The sequence below is a fragment of the Plodia interpunctella genome, chromosome 28 (genome assembly GCF_027563975.2).
Source record: "Plodia interpunctella isolate USDA-ARS_2022_Savannah chromosome 28, ilPloInte3.2, whole genome shotgun sequence".
NCBI classification, from domain to species: Eukaryota; Metazoa; Arthropoda; class Insecta; order Lepidoptera; family Pyralidae; genus Plodia; species Plodia interpunctella.
Window position 1 is genome coordinate 2,312,939 of NC_071321.1, and position 19,669 is coordinate 2,332,607.

Consider the following 19,669-nt stretch of genomic DNA (forward strand, 5'->3'; position numbering starts at 1 on the left):
ACTTATATGTAAGTACCAAAAATACTATGAGTCGTTTACTAGGGCACTATGGAATAAGATTTTTACATTTTAAGAAAAAGAGTAAATAGACGGGTGCCTTCAATCTCAGTCATTCAAAATCCTAATTTGCTTAATATTGCCATTATACTCTAATTACCTATTGCCTATTATTGTTTAAGAATTACGGCGAAAAAGAAAGTACATTCCCGAGACAGAAACTGAAACTCAGTGCGAATCTGATGACGAAATTTTCGAGCCAAATTCGCAAAAGTATTTACTACACAGGGACAACTTCGAATTTACACAAAATATAAAAACAAAGGATATTTTTATGTGCCCAGAAAAAAATATGAAGAAGAATCGTCCATATTAGTTTATCTGCAAAAATAAATATTTGAATGAAATTTATGTACTTAAGGGTCATATTTCTAATATTAGTAAGAAATATAAAGTAGGACTTAAGACTTAAAGTTTTAATCCAAATCATTCTGTTTTAATCCAATAAAAAAAAAAAAATAATATTAAGTATATAACATATAACATTTAAGTTTTTACCTATGTTAATAAGAAGAATGTGATAAGTTAAAGTGATTTAGTTTATTTAGTTTATTTATGTTCGCGGCTAAGGGGTGGCCCAAGGGCCGCCGCACCTTAACCTATACTAGTGTTTTTAAGTAATTTAAAGTGAAAATACTTATTGAAATGTTAATGTCTTACATTTTCAGGTTCAGGAAACCATCAACAAAATTCTCTCGTTTTCTCGTTAGAAAATCTTATGAAAAAACTTATTCAAATTTTAGCCACTTATAAGGGTTTAAAATAGAGTTAGAATAGAATTTATGAACTAAATAAATTATAATAAACTATGATTATGACTATAACTGTTATGACAAACCCATTATGATATACTATTTTACAGCAAAACTCATTATTATAAACTAACATTATGCCTACACAAGCATTATAGCAATAAACTTTATGTGAATCAATTATTATGTTAGAAAAATTATGAGAAAGGCCTTATGACAAACCATATTATGATAAATTTAATCATGAGAACAAACAGGATCCCTCCATTGGATACATAGATAGGTACTCTTTTGAACAAAGTTTACTCTGTTCAAAAGAGTACCTACCTTATAGTGTGCTCTTATAGGAGTTCAAAAGAGTACCAATAAGAGTAACTTACCCAATAAGTTACCATGAAGTTTACGGCAAGCAGAGATTTATGTACACAGGCTGAGTCGTCACATTGGCAGATCACGGAGTCCAGTTATACAAGCAGCAGTCGTTTTTTTACGAAGATCAGAGCACAGTAACACAGTCCTCACAACACAAATGTCGAAAGCCCAGATATACGATCTCAATGTCATCGATACGCACGCAGATCTGATCACCAAGGATAGCAAAACAGAACTAATTCACAAAAGATAAGAAAACATTCACCTTCGAATTTTTTAGGACCTTTTTCTTATCTGTCCACGCAAAAATGGACCATATTGTACAAAACGTACTGGTCATTTTACATTGTTGGTACTTCGTAGGGACATGCAACTTGTTATCTCTCCGGCAGGGATCCTCCATTGTTTAGGACATGAAGTGTCGTGTGCAATAAGACTCATATTAGCCATATTGAACCGCACGTGGTATTTTTCCATAACTAATAGGCTACATGACAGGAGTAGAGTTTTGGAAATAATGTTTCATAATACATAAATTTTTACCTAACCGAAACTAATAATCACACTTTTAATTTTGTAACTACTAGCTGCTCGCCCCGGCTTCGCCCGAGGTACATACATTTTCTCGCCGTAAAAACCATCCTTGAGCTACGAAGAATATTAAAAAAAAAGAATTGGCCAAATTGGTCCAGGCGTTCTTGAGTTATGCGCTTACCAACACATTTAGCGATTTATTTTTATATTAAAGATTATTTGAAGTTAGTTGGGCAAGTCCATTTTAAAACTATAGAAAAAGCAAAAAATTGTATTATCATAAGGTAACTTATTAAAATCAAAGCAACTTTTATTATGAGGCCTATACCATAAACACAATATTTTACATAGTTATCATATAAAGTTCACGCACGTGTCCTACGAAATACATATTATTTAGAAGTGACGTCACACCTAGGTAGCCTTCTCTATGGAACGTTTTGGACTCGCCAAAAAAGTGTGACTTTATGTCAAAGAGTTCTTCAGTAATCATGGTATTTCTTTTACTAGTGGGCTTATTTTTAGAGGTGTTTCCATATTTAAACAAAACAAAATTGAGTCATGTAGCCTAGGTATTATTAAATTGCAATTTTAAGCATCTGAAAAGGTTGGTTACACCTGCTTTTAATAAAATCATACAATTACCAGAAACGAAGGCTACGACCTTGATTTAGATGAAAAATAGCGACAATTTTGTTCTGGGTAGATCTCCCTAAAACCTAATTTGAAGGAGTTATCATCGATTTAAAAATGACACGGCTCCCGCGCCCTACGCCACACGTAAAAGAAAGTAATGGCACGGCAGGCGTGCCATCCGCAATGAATCGGTTAACTAAAACTAAACTTGTTAACTGTTTCCTTCACTTGATTGACAGACTGTAACTACACAGAAATTTGAATACATGAATGACAATGAAAATCACAAAAAAATCAAAGTGTACAGTCGACCGCATGTCAAATTACCCCGCCTGGATCTTTATGCCACTGTAATTGGGGCGAGTTTGCAATAAATAAATATATAATAGGACAAATCACACAGATTGAGTTAGTCCCAAAGTAAGTAGGAGACTTGTGTTAGGGGATACTAACTCAACGATACTATATTTTATAACAAATACATATATAGATAAACATCCAAGACCCGGGCCAATCAGAAAAAGATCATTTTCCATCATGACCCGACCGGGGATCGAACCCGGGACCTCTCGGTTCAGTGGCAAGAACTTTACCACTGCGCCACCGAGGTCGTCAAACGCAATGAATTTAGGTAGTTTCATAAGCTGTTGATTGTACGTAAAAAAAACAATTTCGAATTCGGTTACATTTGAGCCTTTTAATCTATGCTTTCAAAGACTCATTTTTGGTCACTGAGCTAGAATAGTAAGTAATTAAACTTTGTTTTATATCGATCGGTAACAATAATCTAGTTATATGAAGAGAGGAAACTCCTGGCATAAGCATTTTTTGCCTAAAAAAGCTATTTAACTGCAGTCTGTCTATAAACGAGGCGATCCAGGTGATCACACACACAAATCTTCACTATTTGGTATTGCAATGGCAAAAAAATCCTTTTTTTAGTTTTTACAAACTGTTTATCGTATTGTTCGTTATACTATAAAACATGTGAGTTAAAGAAACTTCACATTGTCAAGTCAGGCGATGCCAAAATAAAACGTATCCTTTCTATATATTTTTCAAATTTCTGTGCTTACAATAATTTATATTAAAAAATAATTGTGGTTGCATAAATTTGCCGGGCTCCGACGCTTAATTGCTGAGAAAGAAACCGGGATTCATTTCTATTCGCTTTGAACACTATTACGGCATACATGACGACCCTCGTAGACATAAAACTTCAGAAACAACATATCCCCATATAAAAGAAACACGTACACATGATACACACATACCTTCTAGGAACTTATTCTTAATGTAATACAGCCATTTTAATTTAAAAGTTGTACAAGGAATCTTTGCATCCAAGAAAATATTTTGCAAAGTTATGTTTAATTGAGAAACCGGAATAAAGAAATGACAATGACTTAGTTTTGTGAAGTTAATTTCATCAAATATGACACGCATGCGTCTTTTCACGATGGAAATTTTTTTAAAGATGGGTAACAATGACAAAACTATTTTCATGCAACTAGTTTCTTAATGAAACTTAGGCTTGTTTCGCCAGTTTTACCTGATGTGACTAATTTTGATGAAATTAATGTCACTAAACTACTTTAATGCAACTAATTTCGTAAGGAAACTTCGTAGTTTCGCAATGAAAATTAGGCTTATGAGTTTACAACAAGCGCCCCCTACAGTTAGGCGCCCCGCAATAGCAGTACAAGACCTTGCCGGGCACGGAGCCCACGTCATAGTTGTAGTTCCACGTGAGCTCCGTGCCCGCGCGGATGTGCGACAGCGCGAAGAACGCAACCCACGGGAAGCGCGGGTCGTGGGTGTCCACGAATACGTTTTGCACGAATACATTTGGTGTGCATGAATGCTGGAAACAACAAATATTGTTCATTAATCTTGTCATACACAGATTTCGAAATATATAAATCTGTGTTGTTATTTATAAAAAAGTTAAAACATACATACAAACAAACATATTTGAAATGGACCGATAGAGACAAAACATATTTTAGCCTAAGTATGTTTTAACTTTTTTTGAATGACAGCACAGTTTTATATATTCCTCGATGATTTTAAGCAACGGATATTTTGGAAATGATACATTTTTAAACAAAAGGACTTTTGGAAGATGGATTTGGAGGACGGACCTCCATAATTTAAATTACTAATAAAACCTGAAGTTGTTTTGTACTAGCAGCCCGTCACGGCTTCGCTAAAACCGTAAAAAGTAGCCTATGTTACTCCTGAAGGATTCGCTTATCTCTGCGTCTAATTTCATCAAAATCGGTTTAGTCGTTTTGACTTTATACTAAGCGGCCCGTCCCGGCTTCGCTCGGGTGAAACCACAATAAACCTAAATCTTTCTCAGAAATCACATTATTAAAGAAAAACATCAAATCAAAATCCGTTGCGTAGTTTCAAAGATCTAAGCATACATAGGGACAGACAGCGGTTTTGTTTTAGACTATGTAGTGACAAACCAAAATATAAATCTTTATTTGATATCATTATATTATTGTTAAGTATGGATTAAATATACGTAACAATATAATATTTTTATTTTTTTAAAATGGAAGACCAATAGTCACTAAAACATTTAAATAGACATGGAGACGGGTAGCGATGCAGCAAATAAAAACAAGGATATAAACAAGTGTATACTCACATTGAGGTACCTGCCGATGTTGCCCTGAACCTTCGCGTCCATGATGTAGCACGCCTCGTCCTTGCCGTACAGGGCTCGCACAGACCTGCGCGAACTTTCATTTCAACATGGGACTCAAAAACAATCATAAACAAATATAAATACATTCACAAGTGTAACACATTCATAATTATAATATACTAGCTAATGCCCGCGTCTTCGCACGCGTGAATTTATGCTGCGAAAGCGGAACAGACGATTTTCATACAAACTTTCACCTCCCCCTTAAAGTCGTTTGGGGGGTTGATTTTTGGAAAATAACCTTTTTTTGAACTTTCTCGCCTTTGTTTGAACTGGGGTCTATAAGTACATATGCATTCCAAATTTCATCCAAATTGGTCTAGCGGTTTAGCCGTGAAAGCGGAACAGACAGACGATTCATAAACGGAACATGTTCATTATTTTAACATGAGTCTGTGATTGTAACATATTTATACACTTATAAATATGTTATTTATAAGTGTGACACATTAAATCTGAGAATTGTATTTGTAACACTTACACACACTTGGTTGTTTAAATCTGTTTTGCTCCTAACACTTACAACTGTAACATACATTTTTCTATGTACGTATGCACACATTACATATACAAATAGATATAGCTATTCGAATGTAAACCTTATTGTCTGTAACAGATTAACTCTATATACGTGTTCAGGTGAAAGTGTAATAGTTTAATCTAAACTCCTAAACTTTCCTCAGGAATCACTCTATCAAATAAAAAAGCCTGCATCAAATGTTGCATAGTTATAAAGATTTATGTATAAATATAGACAGACAGCGGGAAGCGACTTTGTTTTATACTACAAATTGTAGTTTACTCACTTATATTTAGAAACGAACTCTTTCGCACCGATTCCGGATTGCGCCATAAACTTGGTCGGTTCCTTTGCTGTAAAAACAAAAATTCCAGTGAAATATCACTAAAAACATCATTAGGGTGAAATCATAATTATTTTATTTTCAAAGCGATCTAAAGACAAGAAATTGTCTTTTTTTTTACAAAAATGTCATTTTTGACACAAGCTTTTATTGTCGTCAGAGAGATCTTGTTGTATTCAAACGCAAAAGACAAAAACAAAGTCATATCCGTGCTGTAAACCGTTGAGGAGTTCCCTCGTCGGGAGCCGATGGAGGGTGAACATCAGATAATGCTTACCGCAATAATGCATTGTCATCTAAACTGAACATGTATAAAAAAACTCAATCTGATAAGGCGGTGGTGGTATAATGGTTAAGACGACCGCCTGTGGATCTAAAGGTCCCAGGTTCGAATCCTACTCGTGCCACATGAGTTTGTATACCAATCTGACTCATGTATCATCGACCACCACTTGCTTCCGGTGAAGGAAAACAGCGTGAGGAAACCTGCACACTGGTTGATTATTAACTTGTGTGTGAAATGGAGAAGGCAATGGAAAACCACTCCATTACCAGTACCAAGAAAGTCGTTATGTGTGTTTAATTCCACATAATGACCACGGCCCTCAGCCATGAGGAACGACTATGAAGATAAAGATGAAGTTATCTGCTTCATAATTATATACATTGCATGTATGTATATACATTGCAAGTTAAATAAATCTAGTAAATAATCTAACCTTCTTCATCGTCACTGATGGTGATGCAGCCGTCGTCCTCCATCCCCTTGTCTATCTCCTTCCCTTTCTCTTTCTCCTTCTCTTCGCCTTTCTTTTTCGCCCTGTCCCTTTTCCGCAGGCGTTTACTGTAAAATATTCGACTATGTATAACATACTAATATATAACCAGTATATGAAATATACTCATATAAAAAAAAATACAGTAATATCCTGCATATTAGTAAATATGCAGAATATTACTGTTTTTTTTTACAATATGAGTACATGTAATTATACAATAAATTCCTAAATAAATTTACAGCGAAAGACAAAATTTACACATTAACTCCGATCAGCTGAATTTATATTAGCTGATAAATTAGAGAACAACATTGTAATAGGCAATAAGCAGCATTCGCAACATGCAACAACAGTAGGGCCAACTCAATCTGTGTGATTTGTCCATACATATTTATTATTTACTAGATTTTGCCCGGGGCTTCGCTCCCGTGGGAATTTTGAGATAAAATATAGCCTATAGCAATCTTGGATAATGTACCTTTCTAATGGTAAAATAATTTTTGAAATCGGTTCAGTAGTTTCGGTTTACCCACCTCAAACATACAAACTCACAAACGCTTACCTCTTTATAAAATAATAGTATAGATTGAAAATACCTGAACTCTTGGATTCCCAAGCCAATGAATCCTGGCTGGAAGTCATAGTCTTCTTCATCATCTTTCGCGTGCGTTTCCTCTTCTTCTGACGACTCCTCTCCAGAGGAAGACTGCGAAGACTTCTGCACGGGAGAATTACAAAATTCAAATGTTAATTCAATAAGGGTGAATTTCGATGGACAAATTAGGAAATCAATGGGATAGATGGCGCTAGTTGTATTAAATTTGCGCGCTGTTGTTTTCCTGCTTTATCCGAGAAAAATTAGAAAGATGGCGCTAGATTGAAAAAAAAAAACATTTCATTGCTTGTATAAGAATTCTATAAACGTGACCTTCATCACGCGCGTTCAACTCACACTTGACCGGTTTATTTTTTTTAAGAAATAAATATTTTTTTTTTATTCAAACAATAGAAGTCCACAATATGTTAGTAAGAATGTAACTTCAAATTATGTTAATGATTTAAATGAAGTTAATTATTTGACAACACCTGATATAAATAATTTTCAAAGCAGTCGTATAAAACACTAGATGTTACCCGGGACTTCGCTCCCGTGGGAATTTTGAGATTAAATATAGCCTATAGCAATCTTGGATAATGTACCTTTCTAATGGTGAAAGAATTTTTGAAATCGGTTCGGTAGTTTCGGAGATTACCCGCCTCAAACCTACAAACTCACAAACGCTTACCTCTTTATAATAATAGTATAGATTGACGACCTCGGTGGCGCAGTGGCAAAGTGCTTGCCCCTGAACCGAGAGGTCCCGGGTTCGATCCCCGGTCGGGTCATGATGGAAATGATCTTACCCGGTCCAATTTCTTGTCCGCGTCGGGTATGTCCTCCTCGAAGCCTTCCTTCATCTGTTCCACCACCTCTATGTAGTCCAGCTCTGCCAAGTATTCGTCTCCTTCGTTCAGACCGTCCTGTGAACAACGATAGATAAATTAATGATCACGTAATTAGATCTAGAACAGCGGATTAATCTTAAGTACGAAAGTTTGTGAGAATGTATGTATGTTTGTTACCCTTTCAGGAAAAATGTACTGGACGGATTGTTATGCAATTTGGTACACGGGTAGAATGTAACCTGGAATAACACATAGAGTACTTTTTATTCCGAAATTTCCACGGGAGTGAAGCCCCGCGGCGCAGCGATGAATAATAAAGTAAGTGCCATGCCCCATTGCTCCGACGTCGTGGTCCGTTGTTTCCTATAGTGTTTGACACAGACATGCATAGATGTAAATCGAAACTTCATACAACTTCATACAATTTCTGCATTATTGTCTGTCGACGGACGTCAAAATGACGGAGCGCCATGGCTCTGAAAGTATTGAACAAAATATATTTTTTTTCTTTGACTCGACTTATATATCAATAAGGAAGAGTGTTTACTCACCAAGTTGGCTGTGGCGTCGGTCAATAGGTTCCCTGCGTACACGCAGAGGAAGGCGCCCTTCGGGACATCGTTCAGAGCCCGGATGCCCCAGCCGCGGTTCATCGTCTTGAACACCTAACATTTATATTATATGTTATATAAACGCGGGCGAAACCATGGGCAACAGCTAGTTTTAAATAAACAGCAATGTAAATTAACATAGTACATAGGTAATGTATATATATACAATCATATTAGCTTTTGCCCACAACTTCGTATGTAAGTAAAAATCCGTTTCCCGTGGAAATTTCAGGAAACCCCTTAGTGCTCCCCTACACTGTCATAGGAACCTAAACACCAAACTTAAGCTTTCTACGCCCAGTAGTTTCGGTTGTGCATTGTCTGTCAGTCAGTCACTCAGTAACGCAAGAGTTTTATAAATATATATATAGATATATTAGGTCCTTACATATGAAATTGGCGTTTTGTTGTACTGGCCACTTTAATCACAAATTTCTCCTCTTTGGTTAGGAATTCCAAATTCAAATTTATACAGTTATTTGCACATGTATTTGTGTTTCGTTAACCGTCATTCACTTGTTTTTTTTCGTCTGATTTTTCTGTTTGCGTCACTCAGTTTACAAAATGGAAAACTTGAAATATCGCGTTATTTACGAGTACGAGTTCCACCGTGGCACCAGTGCTGCGGAAACGGCTCGAACAGTTAATGATGTGTATGGCGGTCGTGTCGCAAAAGAAAACACAGTGCGTTTTTGGTTCCAACGTTTTCGTTCTGGAAATTTCGACCTGCAGAACAATCCCCGTGGACGGCCGGAGACTCTAGTTGATAATGAAGAATTGAAGGCTATTGTGGAAGCGGATCCATCGCAAACCACGTCCGAGTTAGCTTCAGGCTTAGGAGTTAGTGATTTTAATCCACTTTGAAGCAAATTGGGATAATTAAGAAGCAAACCGGCAAATGCGTGTCGACTGCTGCGTTATATTACTTAACCGGCACAATAATGAAGGGCTTTTAAATCAAATCATTACCTGTGATGAAAAGTGGATTTTCTACGATAATCGGAAACGCTCATCGCAATGGCTGGAGTCTGGCCAGCCAGCCAAATCCTGCCCCAAGCGAAAATTGAACCAATAAAAGTTACTTGTAAGCGTTTGGTGGACTAGTGCTGGTGTCGTTCATTACAGTTTTCTCAAATCTGGCCAGACGATTACGGCAGACGTCTAGTGTCAGCAATTGCAAACTATGATGGAAAAGTTAGCTGCCAAACAACCGAGGCTGGTCAATCGCTCCACGCCACTGCTGCTTCACGACAACGCTAGACCACACACTGCACAACAGACGGCTACCAAATTAGAAAAGCTTCAATTGGAATGTCTAAGACATCCACCGTACTCCCCGGACCTTGCTCCAGCAGATTACCATTCTTTTCAAAATTTGGATAACTTCTTCCAAGGGAAAAAATTCAACTCCGACAGTACCAAACCGCCTTCAAAGATTTTATTGATTCCCCTCCGAATGGTTTTTTTAGTAAAGGGATCAATGAACTACCTATGAGATGACAAAAGTACATAGATAATAATGGTTCTTACTTTGATTAAATAAATATATTATATTAAAAAATATTCGACTCTTTGTTCCTCCTATACCAAACGCCAATTTCATATGTAAGGACCATACATTACCTATGTTACACAAAAAAAAACATTTATTTCTTTACAAAAGAAAAAAAATAGCCACCGACTTGCAACTTCAGCTGCAGCGGATGCTGCGCCACCCTGTTGAGGCACGTGTGCTTGCACTTGCACCTGGAGTTGCACTCGTATATCCCGGAGGGCAGCGGCTCCGGCAGCCGCTTGTACTCGTAGCCCACGTTGTTGTCCAGCCCTATGGTCCTGGCGCCCTCTAGCGTCAACTTCCAACAGGCGCATTTTGATTTATCCTGCAAAGATCGTGGAATTAAATATGGGTATACTAGCTGCGGCCCGGGGCTACGCTCCCGTGGGAATTTCGGTATATAACGTACCCTATGTCCTTCTCCGAACTTTCAGACTATGTGTATGCAAAATTTCAAGAAGATTGGCTGAGCAGGTAAATCGTGAAGAGGTAACAAACAAACTTACTTTCGCATTTAAAATATTTTAGGATCTGATAACTTCAGCTACTAACTCACTAGTTTATAAAATCTAATCTTTAGATCTCTAGTTTATAAAATCGCTTAAACTGTATATTAACACACTACTACATTATGTTCACTCGTTTCAGAAACATGTAAACAATTTTCGACCTTATATTACCTGACAATCATCAATATAGAATGAAATCCGGTAAAGATTCAAGTACTAACTATGTTAATAAGGTCTAAAATCGCTTAAACGTTATGAAAAGACACCAGTAAATTACCATAAATCCTTCAGAATTGCGCAAAGCATTTTCGACCTTATTACCTGACAATCATCAGTGCAGTCACACCCACACAGGAACTCGGGGTCCAAATTGAGCGGGACCCCAGCAGTGGGAGTGCGCTCAGTGTTGTAAGAACAGAATTCCGGCAACGATTCGTCGTAATAGTTTACACATGGTACGGGCACGTTTTCTTTGCCGTGGGAGAGGTCCTGTAAAAAAACATATTTTTGAATAATTCTATTTAACAGTAGCGCCATCTAGACATCAGATATTTAGATGAAGGTTGACTATTTATTATCAAACTAGCTGCGACCCGGGGCTTCGCTCCCGTGGGAATTCCGGGATAAAAAGTGCCCTATGTTTTAAGTAAATTTCATCCGTCTAGATTAAGAGTAACAAACATATACACACATGTATACATCCTCACAAACTTTCTATATATATAATATTAGTATTATTTACTGAATCTGGCAATAGGGTACTTTTATTTTTAGGGGTACCCATTTTTTTATGTGAATTATACTACGATTTTAAAGTCCTTGGTATATTTTCTACTGGACAAAGATTGGCCGTCGCTTTGTTGCTCAATAGAGCGGATTCTAATCGAGGGATTTTGGTGAAATTTGGCACACGGGTAGAATATAGAACACGCAAAATAATTAGTGTATGCTTTTTATTCCAATATATCTATAATTGTAAAGTTCAGCATATTCTTTTTGTAGTAAATAGCACAAACTCTTCTCTTTTTTCTACTAAACAGATATCGATGAAATTTGCTCCACGTGTAAAAAATAATCTGAATTTACAATTTGAATATTTTTGTATCCTTTTAAGTACTTTTATTTATTTATTTATCTATACAAGAATTTTAAAAATATATTTAAAAAATCCGTTTCCCGTGGGAATTTCAGCAAATCCCATCTTAGTGCTCCCCTACACTGTCCTACACACCAAATTTCAGCTTTCTACGCTTAGTGATTTCGGCTGTGCGTACCCTGTCAATCAGTCAGTCACTGACTAATGCAAGAGTTTTATATTTATATAGATAAGCAAGGCACCTCGAGAGCTCACCTTCTTCCCCACGAGACACTTGTTGAGCACGAACTCGGCCAGACAGTGCGTGCTGGCCCCGAAGTCGAACAGATCGACCGGCATGTCGGAGCGCACGCAGCGCAGATAGCGCAGCAGCTCGGCCACGTCGCGCACTCGCCGCCCGCACGGCGCGCGGTACATCACTTCCTTGTGTCCCTTGAAGCGGACCACTTGTCTGTGTCATGGTGGTCACATTATTGTTCATTACTTTTTACACTTGTGAAAAGTCAATCAAGGGAAAATGCTATATAAACTTGCCAAACATGGGTTACCGAAATGTCCAAATAAGTTTCGAATTTCGCAACACTTGTCTTTGTCTGCCCCGTAAGGGATAAAAACGTTACACCGTTATCTGTATTATTTTGCATGAAGTTTGTTGACAGTTTAAGGCGCTACGTACACTGGCGCCACCATCACATTTTTATCAATATATTTTTATTCGAAAAATAAAGAAGAATGCAAAAATAATTAACTAAGTACTCGGTTTAATTAAAACTCTAAGGATAAGGTTAATTACTGAACTTGTTATTCATAAAAATGTTACATACTCAAAGGTAAGATATGTTTTGTCACTATCGCCCTTTATAATATTTAAAATTATTATATTTTAATATTTAATTGACAGAAAGAGACAAAACACGAGTATATTACTTTTTTATGAATAACAACGTTAATAAAATATACGGATGGGCCCGTATGCAGTATTTGCAGTAAGCAATATGACTTCGCCTGTGCCGGAATCACTGAATATGGATTCAGAAGACTGGGCGACCGGAAAAATTCTTGGCGTTGTCCTGCGTGTAAGACTGGGTCTTCTCTCTCACCTGCGGCAACATCTCCTGTACCTTCTCAATTAGATAAGATACAGGAGAGGTTGAATCAGATAGTATTCGACCTTGTGCCGCTGAAAACCCTCGTAGAAGATGTTAAAGCCATCAAGTTGGAGATGGGGGACTTAAGGGCTTCCGTGGAAATGGCACATAATACTATTGGTGACTTCACAGCGGCTTTTTCGTCCATGGAGACCCGCGTTTCAAATGTTGAGAAAGTTGCAAATGAGATCCCGACCTTACAGGCAGAAGTGAATAGATTGAAGCAGGAGATGGAGGAAAGGGACCAATGGGCAAGAGCCAATAATGTTGAAATTCGTGGAATCCCTCAGAAGAAAAATGAGAATTTATATCAGATTGCTCAGAAAATCGGTGAGCTGAGTGTTTTTAACATTAAGAAGGAGGATATTAGTTATATTGCAAGAATCCCCACTCGTGTTCCCGATGCAGAAAAGCCTATCATTATTACTTTCAATAATAGGTACATAAAGGAAGACTTGGTAGCATCAGCACGGAAAAGTAATCAGCTTAGGCTCAACAATTTGGGATTTCCTACGACAGGACAGTTCTATGTGAACGACCATCTTACGCAAAAATACAAAATCCTTCTAAATAAAGCAAGATCCGCCGCTCGTGAGAAGGATTTCAGATATATTTGGGTAAAACACTCAAAAATTATGGCCCGAAAATCGGATACATCTCCAATTTTTGTTATAAAAAACGAGAAGGACCTCTTGAAGATAGTTTGAGTCATTTTTATGTGAAATATCGTTTGTTAATTATTCTATATTTTTGTTTCATGTCATATTATTTTGTTAAAGTTCCAACTAGTTTGAGAGCCATTGCCGCATTCCTAGCCTTTTGTTACCTGCGTCGCTTGGGTTTCTACGTCAATCGGCTCGGAGCAGCCACCTGGCTGCCACGCGTAAGTATGCCTTATACGCAATGCAGATTTATGCAATTCTCACGCCTTTGTAATCGCTTACGCGCGGACTTAAAGTCCAGTTTCGCACAATTCACATGCCCTTTATGCATAACAAGTTCTTATTTATTTATCATAAGCACCGTACATAATTGGATATTGTCATTTCTTACCCCACATTCGCATTTTTTAAACACTTTTAAACAAAGTCGTACTTATAACTATAACTCTTCTAGCTTAGTAAATAAACTGCTTAAAATTTTACATAAAATGTTACATTTCATTTTATTATTTGTTAGACAGGACATTTACAATTGGCACTTTGTTCTAAATTCTTTAAATCTCGCACGAAAAGTTTTTAATTGCAATTTAAAGAATAGCTTATTATGTTGCTTAAGTTTGTTTGATATGTTTTATCATAGTATTTCGCAATTTTGGACTAGTAATTTTATTAATAAGTTTCGCAGTGGTTTTATGTATATGCTGCATTTATTATGGTTTCACGGAATATAGTAGCTTTTTACCAAAACACTCGAGGGCTACGAACTAAGACGCACATTTTTAAACGTAATCTTCTTTTATCAAATTATGACATCATCTCGTTGACTGAGACATGGCTTCTGGACGGTTTGAACGATAGTGAGCTATTTGACGATCGATACGTGGTATTCAGGCGGGATAGGAATTACGAATTGACAAATGAGATTTATGGAGGAGGTACCTTGCTTGCGGTACATCGAGACCTATCGGCCATCGAACGACCGGAGTGGCGCTCGTCAGCCGAGGATTTATGGGTTACGATTACATTAGATAATAAAGACCATAACACTTACAACAAAGATAACGTTAAATTACATATTTGTACAATTTACCTTTGTAAGGAAAATTTAGGTAATTCTTTCAACTTACAACTTTCAAATTTTTCGGAAAAGTTGTCGAATATTTTTAGTTCGTGCCCCAATGACTTATTTTTAATTATGGGGGACTTTAATTTAAAAAATATTGAGTGGCAGGGTGATATCAACTTTTTTCAACCTAGTGGAATAAATGGTGGTTCACAGTTATTATTTTTTAATACATTAACGGAGTGTAATCTTAATCAGTTTAATTATCATAGAAATAGTACGTTCAATCGCATTTTGGACTACGTATTTTCGAATCATTACCTCCGTGTCTCACATTGTAAACAACCTTTAGTACCTGAAGAACCGCACCATAAGTCGTTAGAAGTTATTTTAGATTCCCTACGAGTTAGTGCGCTGCAATCTAACCCTAGGCATAAGTATATGTATCATAAAGCTAACTTTGAGGCTATAAATTCAGCATTAAATGATATTGACTGGGATGCTTGCTTATACAAAAATACCTTAGAAGAAGCAATTGATATATTTTACAGTCACTTATATAACCTTAGAAATAGATATATCCCCCAAAAAATATTGTCTCCCGGCCAATTTCCTCCCTGGTATTCTTCACCCTTAAAGAAATTATTGAAAGAAAAATATAAATATTTTAAGAAATTAAAAACGTATGGTAATACCGCGGATCGTGAAACGTTCATTCTTTTACGAGAAAGAGCCAAGTTAATGGAGCAGGAATGCTATAATAATTATATTGTTCAGTCAGAACTGAATATCATTAAGCAACCTAAACATTTTTGGTCTTTTATTAAATCAAATAGATCTGGATGTCACTCTCTGCCTTCATCATTGTTTTATGAAAATCAGTCGGCGGACACTGGTGAAGATATTTGTAACTTATTTGCAACCTACTTTCAATCCAATTTCCTCGATGATTCCTTGCTTAACTCTCATACTGTAAGCCCCCCCCCAGGATACATACACATCAAGTTCTATGGCTATTAGTGATGTCAAAATAAGTCGCGATTCAGTTCTTAAGCTTTTAAATTCACTTGACGCATCTAAGGGTGCTGGACCTGACAAAATCGATGCAAAATTTATTATTGGTTGCGCGGATGGTTTGGCTCGCCCGTTATCTATCCTCTTCCAGCGGTCCATTAATGAAGGTATTGTGCCGCAGATATGGAAAAGTGCATTTATAACACCAGTGCATAAAAGCGGTAGTAAAAATAATATAAAAAATTTTAGGCCTATATCAAAATTATGCATATTTGTTAAGATTCTTGAAAAATTGGTTCATGCGGATGTTTATCATGCACTTTCAAATGTATTTATGGAAGAGCAACATGGGTTCTTAAAGAAGCGATCGACTGCTACTAATCTTTTAACTTTTACTGACTTTGTAACATCTAATATGGACGCTGGGGGTCAGGTAGATGTTGTATTTACGGACTATAGCAAGGCTTTTGACCGCATAGACCACGACTTGCTACTACAAAAACTTTATCTTGCAGGAATCCATGGCAATCTATATCGTTGGTTCACTTCCTACATAGAAAATCGTTCACAAGCCGTAGCCATTAACGGGTTTTCCTCTAGGTGGCGTCATGTACCATCAGGTGTACCCCAAGGTTCCCTTTTGGGTCCCTTGCTTTTTAACATCTTTATTAATGATGTTGGGTCCTGTTTTGTTAATTCCAGGTTCCTGATATATGCAGATGACATGAAGATATTTAAAAGCATTAATAACATTTCGGACTGTCAACAGCTTCAAGAGGACCTTAATAGGTTTGATGAATACTGTCGCATAAATAAACTCGATCTTAATGTGGATAAATGCCAAACTATATCTTTCACAAGAAAATTTAATCCTGTACTCTATAAATATTCTTTAAAAAACGAAAGTTTAAAACAGGTAGAAGAGATCAGGGACCTCGGCATTATCCATGATTCTAAAATGTCATACGAGAAACATGTTGACCATATTTATAAGAAGGCATATAAAGTACTAGGCTTTGTAAAAAGGTCTTGCTCTCAATTTAATAATATTAAACTTTACAAAATTCTGTATTGTGCATTGGTCCGTAGTTCTTTATAGTATTGTTCACAGGTTTGGAACCCCTTATATAACGTTTATATAGATAGGCTAGAAACGATTCAACGTAAGGTTCTAAAGTTTTTGCAATTTAAAACGAAGTGCAATGATTCTACTTATGAAGCAATGTGTGCTAGGCATCATATTTTACCATTGCAAGTTAGAAGAAAAATTTCTGATATAACATTTCATGTCAAAATTTTTCAAAGTACCGTAGACGCCCCAAATTTGCTAAGTAAAATTAATTTAAAAGTACCCAATCGTGCAGTGCGCGTACCTTCATTTCTCTATGTACCTTGTTGTGCTAGTAAATATAGGAAAAATAGTTATTTTATTAGATCAGCTAGAGAGCTAAATAAGCTGGCTGTATGTCCCGAGCTCGATTTGTTTAACTCAAACCCAAATAAATTTATAAAAACGGTTTCCGGGGCTTGGTTTAATGACTCTCAAACTTGAAGTTGAGTTGGAATCTTTTTCGCTTTTACTGTTATTTTGTGTTAACTTTATGAATTATCCAATTATTTGTTATTTTTCTTACTTCTCTTTAAACAGACAAGCTTCTTAGCATTTTACATGCGAGAATATGTAAATGGTCTATAGACTCTAAGTTAGAAATTGCATTGTTATTTAAGACTGTATGTTCTCCGAACAAAATAAAATAAAATAAAATAAATAAAATAAATAAATATATATTATAAAAATACATACAAAATTAAAACAAATTCTAAGCTGATATATGTTATGCCCCTTTCTGTCAATTTCAAATATGAATCTTTCCGTCAATTAATATAAATAAATATATATTTATCTCACCTCTCCCAACCGCTAAGCAATGGTTTGGCCAAAGGGTTGTATGTCCTCAAGTCCTTAAGAGCCAATACATCAGTACGCTTGCATTTTGGGGAACAAGTGTGTGGCGTCATCTTGTATGGTTTCACTGCGTTTTTGGGCGTGTAGTACTGGGGGACAAAGATTATAATAAGGTAAATATATTAGGCCAAATCACACAAATTGAGCCAGCCCCCAAAGTAAGTTCGAGACTTGTGTTATGGGATACTAACTCAACGATACTATATTTTATAACATATACACATATAGATAAACATCCAAGACCCGGGCCAATCAGAAAAATATAATTTTCCATCATGACCCGACCGGGGATCGAACCCGGGACCTCTCTGTAAAGAGGCAAGCACTTTACTACTGCGCCACCGAGGTCATCAAATATATAGAGGGTAAGCTCAAAAAATAGAGAAGTTTACAAGGTCATAAAATTGTAATAAATATGTTTTATCTATGTAAAATTGATATGTTTAGTATCATTATGATTATTCGTAGACTGTAACAGTTCAGCTGGATCATTATATGATTGGAAAGTCCATTTTCAAGTATGTAATTATAAAATCAAACTCAACCATCATAAAAAAACTAAAACTTTGTAACAACAGGGGGCTTACCATCATCTCTTAACGCGATCCACTTTACGACCTAAACTGAACTTCTGCATCGCAAATTCGTACCATCGACTAAATTTTTTGTTTGAATGCGATTCATTTTAGGTTCCTAAATCGAACTGAGTTGCATTGGAATCGTTCTGTAAAAGTTGATGGTAGGCCTGCTGTTATTAAAAAGTTATCACAATAAACGACACAAGCAAAATTGAATGCAGCTGTCCAACGAACACAGATTTATTTGCGATAATATTACTCAATCGTGACGTCACGTGTCAGTGTCATTTAAGGAGCATTTGGACAAAAATGTGTGATTTTTTATTTGTCATAACTTCAAAAGCATTGTCATTATCACAGTAATTTTTCACTGGTGTTTTTATTAATATCCCCTTCTAATAGTCATATAAATAAAAAAAATTCATTTATATAAATCGATATATTTTATTCAAACTTTATTTATCAAGATTGGATCAAAGGGCTGATAGTTTTGACGAAATTAAAGGTTAATTTTGACGCTGAAAATAAAAAAATCTGCTTTTTTAAAATCTAAGAGATCGTAAATTGGGTTAAAGTTGGTATGAAAAATACTTAAATCTCTTTTTGCTTAACCGCAGGCTATAGCAGATCCTGGGCTACGGGGCGCCACAGCCGAGACTGTTGGTAGGATGAGAGAGAGAGAGATAACAAATACTAACCACAACTCGACTAGTGACGCTGTCCAAGTTAGATTGTGACGTCTGGCTGGGTGGCGGTATTGGGAGCGCGGTTGATTTCTTAGCCACGGCGCGTTGGCGTCGCATTTCCTGTGAAAACACATATTCATACTCATCACTAAATAGTTATTCGTATTTTCGATCCGAAATAAAATATTATAATATTTGCTTCTTGTCTGTCTGTGTGATCGCGATAAACGCAAAAACTACCGGACGGATTTTTGTACGGTTTTCACCAACAGATAGTGTTGGGTGTGTGTTGTATTCCTGTTTTCAGGTTTGGACGTACTTAACTAGCTGCGACCCGGGGCTTCGCTCCCGTTCGGGATAAAAAGTATCCTGTGTTATTCCAGGTCATATTCTACCCGTGTACCAAATTGCATAACAATCCGTTCAGTAGATTTTGCCTGAAAGAGTAACAAACACACATACATTCTCACAAATGTTTGCATTTATAATATTAGTAGGATTTTATAATATTATCGTTTAACAAAACAGGCCCTTAGCTTCCATATGGATCTTGTAACCTAAAATATAATTTATTTATTTTTATTATTAACAACCCGCCCGGCTTCGCTCGGATAAAATAT

General features: G+C 36.4%; 2 protein-coding genes across 4 annotated transcripts in view; one reads left to right on the forward strand and one right to left on the reverse strand.

The window, feature by feature from the left end:
• Window positions 1-567: 567 nt before the first annotated feature.
• egg (eggless) overlaps window positions 568-19,669 on the reverse strand; it is a 38,817-nt gene continuing 19,715 nt past the window's right edge. For 2 of the 3 annotated variants that reach the window (XM_053766171.1, XM_053766170.1), the window contains 12 exons: window positions 19,062-19,169; window positions 17,729-17,874; window positions 12,188-12,383; window positions 11,158-11,325; window positions 10,455-10,652; window positions 8,713-8,826; window positions 8,120-8,236; window positions 7,312-7,433; window positions 6,656-6,780; window positions 5,880-5,946; window positions 5,014-5,098; window positions 568-4,215 (listed from right to left, as the gene is read on the reverse strand). In XM_053766171.1, coding sequence (XP_053622146.1) covers window positions 4,009-4,215; window positions 5,014-5,098; window positions 5,880-5,946; window positions 6,656-6,780; window positions 7,312-7,433; window positions 8,120-8,236; window positions 8,713-8,826; window positions 10,455-10,652; window positions 11,158-11,325; window positions 12,188-12,383; window positions 17,729-17,874; window positions 19,062-19,169 — 1,653 coding nt within the window. In that variant the 3' untranslated portion in view covers window positions 568-4,008. The remainder of the gene's footprint in view (window positions 4,216-5,013; window positions 5,099-5,879; window positions 5,947-6,655; window positions 6,781-7,311; window positions 7,434-8,119; window positions 8,237-8,712; window positions 8,827-10,454; window positions 10,653-11,157; window positions 11,326-12,187; window positions 12,384-17,728; window positions 17,875-19,061; window positions 19,170-19,669) is intronic. The other variant, XM_053766172.1, reaches the window with a different exon arrangement.
• Window positions 12,888-13,980, forward strand: LOC135310000 (uncharacterized; the record flags this gene model as incomplete). The annotated part of the gene is made up of 1 exon (XM_064436899.1): window positions 12,888-13,980. A coding segment is annotated over one exon (900 nt), but the record flags the coding sequence as incomplete, so codon positions are not given.